Source organism: Oncorhynchus keta, chromosome 1, assembly GCF_023373465.1.
Source record: "Oncorhynchus keta strain PuntledgeMale-10-30-2019 chromosome 1, Oket_V2, whole genome shotgun sequence".
Taxonomy (NCBI): Eukaryota; Metazoa; Chordata; class Actinopteri; order Salmoniformes; family Salmonidae; genus Oncorhynchus; species Oncorhynchus keta.
In genome coordinates, this window is record NC_068421.1 from 57700964 (window position 1) to 57706105 (window position 5142).

The 5142-nt window shown below is 47.5% G+C and overlaps 1 protein-coding gene across 3 annotated transcripts in view; it reads left to right on the forward strand.

Annotated features, from left to right (window-relative positions):
• LOC118399477 (fibrillin-2-like) overlaps nt 1–5001 on the forward strand; it is a 92229-nt gene extending 87228 nt beyond the window's left edge. For all 3 annotated transcript variants that reach the window (XM_052529101.1, XM_052529106.1, XM_052529103.1), the window contains 3 exons: nt 116–347; nt 1506–1665; nt 1811–5001. In XM_052529101.1, the coding sequence (XP_052385061.1) occupies nt 116–347; nt 1506–1665; nt 1811–2182 (764 nt within the window). In that variant the 3' untranslated portion in view covers nt 2183–5001. The remainder of the gene's footprint in view (nt 1–115; nt 348–1505; nt 1666–1810) is intronic.
• Nucleotides 5002–5142: the final 141 nt, after the last annotated feature.

A 5142-nucleotide genomic window follows, 5' to 3' on the forward strand; every position in this document is an offset into this window, starting at 1 on the left:
TCCGCGTCAATGAGAAAGACAAATGAAAGGTAGAACAAAATGTGATCTGTGCACAATGTGCTTAGGTTGGTGTTTTACTCATCTCTCTCTCTCTCCCTCTCTCCCCTTCCTGTAGATGAGAATGAGTGTTCGGGTGCGTCTGTGTGTGGCTCGGCCTCCTGCTACAACACCCTGGGCAGCTTTAAGTGTTTGTGTCCGTCCGGCTTTGACTTTGAACAGGGAGGGGGCGGCTGCCAGGATGTCAATGAGTGTTCCATGGGCAGTAACCCCTGCAGCTTCGGCTGCTCCAACACAGACGGAGGATACCTGTGTGGCTGTCCTGGAGGTTACTACAGGGCTGGACAGGGGTGAGTGGGCTGGACAGGGGTGAGTGGGCTGGACAGGGGTGGGTGTGCTGGACAGGGGTGAGTGGGCTGGACAGGGGTGAGTGGGCTGGACAGGGGTGAGTGTGCTGGACAGGGGTGAGTGGGCTGGACAGGGGTGAATGGGCTGGACAGCGGTGAGTGGGCTGGACAGGGGTGAGTGTGCTGGACAGGGGTGAGTGGGCTGGAAAGGGGTGAGTGGGCTGGACAGGGGTGAGTGGGCTGGACAGGGGTGAGTGGGCTGGACAGGGGTGAGTGGGCTGGACAGGGGTGAGTGGGCTGGACAGGGGTGAATGGGCTGGACAGCGGTGAGTGGGCTGGACAGGGGTGAGTGTGCTGGACAGGGGTGAGTGGGCTGGACAGGGGTGAGTGGGCTGGACAGGGGTGAGTGGGCTGGACAGGGGTGAGTGTGCTGGACAGGGGTGAGTGGGCTGGACAGGGGTGAGTGGGCTGGACAGGGGTGAGTGGGCTGGACAGGGGTGAGTGGGCTGGACAGGGGTGAGTGGGCTGGACAGGGGTGAGTGGGCTGGACAGGGGTGAGTGGTTTCCCAAATGGTGTCAGGCGTACCCACTGATGGGTTGTTGCTGATTTCTTACGGGTTAATGGCTCAAAGCAGCGTCTTGGTTACAAGCGTTGGTTTTTTAATCACTTATTGGGTCAAGATATGTATTTATTTTTTATTTCAAAAAGACTTCAAACGCTTTTGGTTGGTCGCAGCACAAAAATGTATTTGAAACCAGTGGGAACAACACCCTCATACCACACAGCACTGTACCAGCGGTCTAACTCTCATTATCTAGCAATAATAATAGCAATAAGGCCTGAGGAGGTGTGTGGTATATGGCCAACATACCATGGCTAAGGGCTGTTCTTATGCACGACGCAACATGGAGTGTTTGGATACAGCCCTCAGCCGTGGTATATTGGCCATATACCACACCTCCCCCCAAGGTGGCTTATTGCTATTATAAACTGGTTACCAACGTAATTGGAACAATAAAAAAATACTTTTTGGTCATACCCGTGGTATACGGTCTGATATTCCATGGCTTTCAGCCAATCAGCATTCAGGGCTCGAACCACACGGTTTATAAATGTGAGTAGTATGCCCTGACGTCTGTATCTCTCTGTTGACTCCCCAGACATTGTATAACGGGCCAGGGCTTCCAGGATCAGTATAGCTCGGAGGGAGACGATGAGGACAGTCTGTCTCCAGAGGCCTGCTACGAATGTAAGATCAACGGAGACGTCGGCAAGAAGGGACGACACAGACGTCACGCTGCTGGGGACAACGACCTCAAGGTGCTGTCTCTACTCTCTTTTCTGCTCTTTTGTGGTCTCCCACTCGTTCTTACATCTACTGATTCTAAACGTCTACCAGTTGTGTGTATTTGTATGTTGTTGTTATGTCGCTATGTGCTGACCCTCTCCTCCCTCGTCTCTCCAGGAGGTGAGCATGGCCAGCGTGGACACCCAGGAGTCCATCCCCATGAACCTGAGCCTGGCCTCGCTGCTCAACAAGGAGCCCCTGATGGAGCTGCTGCCGGCCCTGGAGCCCCTGGAGCACCATGTGCGCTACGTCATCACCCACGGCAACCAGGGCGAGCACTTTCGCCTGCTGGAGCGCCGCGACGGGAAGAGCGTGCTGAGGTTGGGCAGGAAGTCGCCTCCCCCTGGCTCCTACCGCCTGGAGATCGCTAGTCTGCCCCTGTTCGGGCCGCGGCGCCTCCGACAGCTGGAGGAGGAACACGACAGCGACTACCTGCTGGGAGAGATAGGAGACGCCCTGCGCATCAAGCTGCACATCCACCTGCACTGAGCTGCAAGCACTCCAACCCTCCCTAGGCTCCCTACTTTCTTCCCTTTCAGCCCCTGGACTGACTTTATAATGACCCCTCTGACCCTTGACCTTAACCCCAGGACCATCCCCAACCAATCGGGGTAGGGGGCTTTGAAAGACTGAGTCAACCAGCCCAACCACTTTTTAATTGTCAATGTTCTTCTTTTTTTTTACCTCCCCCCCGACCCACCCCTCCTATTCCACTTGGAGAAGGAGTGGAGGAGATTACAGAAAGGTATGCCGTGTTTGGACCACAAACCCCTGCCATTTTAGATTTTACACACAAAATGGCTGACGAGAATCCATGAAGCACTGGGATAAGTGGAAATGGAAGGAGATGCACAAAAAGCAGAACATGTTTGAAATGGTAAAGAAAGTGTTATAAATTATAAGGGAGAAGTATTTTACTGTTGAGTTTGTGTAGGACAATCTTCTTATGGTGAAGTGGAAATGTAAGAACCACTGATTTGCTAGGAGACAAATAGGGGTGTGTGTTGGTGAATGGTGGTCCAAGCAGTCCCTCGCCTGTCTGTAATCTCTGTGAAATCACAACACTGGGGTTAGAGGTCATGCTTCACCCTACTCAGTATTCTAGCGTGTCAGTTAATGTATTGTAGTGTTAAAAAAAATGTTCACAAGAAGGACTGCAACATTTACGCAACATGTCAGGTTTAACACTAATGTAATGGAGAGTTGGTCATCATGCATAGTATCAATTCTAGGAGTAAAACACCAGCTTTATACTGTTTATAATCATGCTTTCATGTAAAGCAGTGGTAAGCAGGGACTCTCTGGTGTGATGCCGTGTGCTACCGGCCGGTGTTCTGTTACCTCAATTCTTCTCACTCATCTCCTCCACTCACCATACATTAGCGCTGTTGTAATGCCTCCGCTGACCAGGAGAGGGCCACACTGTCCCTTAGCATGAGCCATGTCCAGAGACAGAGGTAGAAGTCGCCTCTAATCACTGTTCCAGGTTCAGATCTTGTTTTATCTCCTAAATGGTTGAGGTTAGGATTGAGGTAGGATAATCTGATCCTAGCTCTGTGGTTAGGGGCAACGTCTACCTCGAGCCTTAGGTCCTCTCTCCAATAGGCTGCCAGGACATTGTACTGCAGTTTTATTATCATGCACTGAAACTGCTCATTGAATTTAATCAGGGAGATTTGCTTCAAAATCCAGCAAAATCGGTCCTGAGGGATTCAGCTTTTGTGAGAGTTGACATTCTGACTGGCAGTGAGAACTCTTGGACGGCTGAAACCATCTGCTGCCCATAGAGAAACATAGCTGGGGATGAAAGATACTGTAACGACCTCAATGGTACATGACAACGCTACTGCAAACAGACAGTTAACGTTTGGGATTTTTACAGAACACATAAATGCACACACATATACAACACACACACACACACACACAGGTGAACTCTGAACCTTACTGAAAACAAGCATCCATCAGGGCATACTTTGTTTGTTTTTTCTCTCAGCGAGAAAAAGGTGCTAAATTACTTCCCTCTTACGCTGTACAAAAAAAAGATTGCGGTCTTGAATCTTGATTGCGGAAAAAAAAGTGACATTTTTACTAGGTTTTTTTTTGTTTTGTGTTTGTCTGTCTTTCGTAATGTCTTAATGCTGAGAACCAATATTATCTTGCTTCTTGAAAATGTAATTGTATATTTTTAAGTGAAATGTAGATGTTTTTGTTGTTGTTTTTAAAAAAGCGTCAAGGCTGCCCAAACCAAATACTTATTGTAAACCTAAGGTTGAAGTCCTTAAAGTGCTGGTGACTTTGTTCTGCTCAGAAAAAAAAAGAGATCAAATCAAATCCTAAAGTGGCATCCATCTTGTGATCATGCAGTAGATTAGAACATGGTCTTAATTAAGTACCCCTGTTTACCTATCATTGTCCTACTCAGCTCATACTGTAGTCTCTGAGCTCATAATGCCGTCGGTTAGTGGGTGCAGAGTTCCAGCAGCCTGGTACCTGATATGTTTGCGCAACGGACCATAGGTGTTGGCAAGACGGCACAAACAGATCTCGGACCAGGCTAAATTGAGTGTCAGTGACCAAAACACACAGCTACGGTAACATTCTCACTCTACAGTACGTCTCAGTATTGTGAAGTTGACACTGTAACAAGCTTATAGGATCAACGCAAACTCAACGTGGCCATCTATCTCACACTGGCAGTGAGTGTCTCTTGTTTAGTAACCGATCTCTGGTGCTCAACTATGATTTTGCTCTCTGAACATGCAAGGTTACTGCACTGTCCCCACAGCCTGGGCTATATATTTATGCATAAAACATTTAACATGGGAACTTAGTATCTGGTTTGTTATTTTATTTGCCACTATGTTAAGGAAAGAATGTGCGTGTGCATACTGTATCTCAGCTTCAGCGGCAACCTTGAACTTCACTGTTATCAACGCCCTATCGGTCAATGCTGATTTGAATTTGAGGGAGTAAAGAACTCAAACGTTAGATCTTCAGAGGTTTTTAAGGGGGGTGTAGAGAATGTAGACTCAACACCTATAGATCTCTCAGAAACCAGCTGATGGTTTCAATAACAATCATTAAACTATTACTCTCTGGGGCAAAACTGAACATCCCTCACAAACTAGTCTTTTCCAATTTTCAAAACTCTTTATTTTATGCTGGGATAAAATCCATCCACCCAAGATTTATCATCTATTGGATGGACATTTGCAATCTATCACATTTGGATGATTCTCATTATTTTGTAAACTTTTGTCAGTGACATAAATGGCAATAAAAGTATTGTGGGTTATATTTTTAAAGGATTGTCTTGGAGTTTCATTTTCCTGCCCTGTAAATGTCCCATTGGTGCTTCGTTAAAGTGATTAAAAGTGGAGTAATGTGGTGAAATGCTTTATTGATTTTACAGGAAGAGGAATACACTCCCACACTGGAAACAGAAA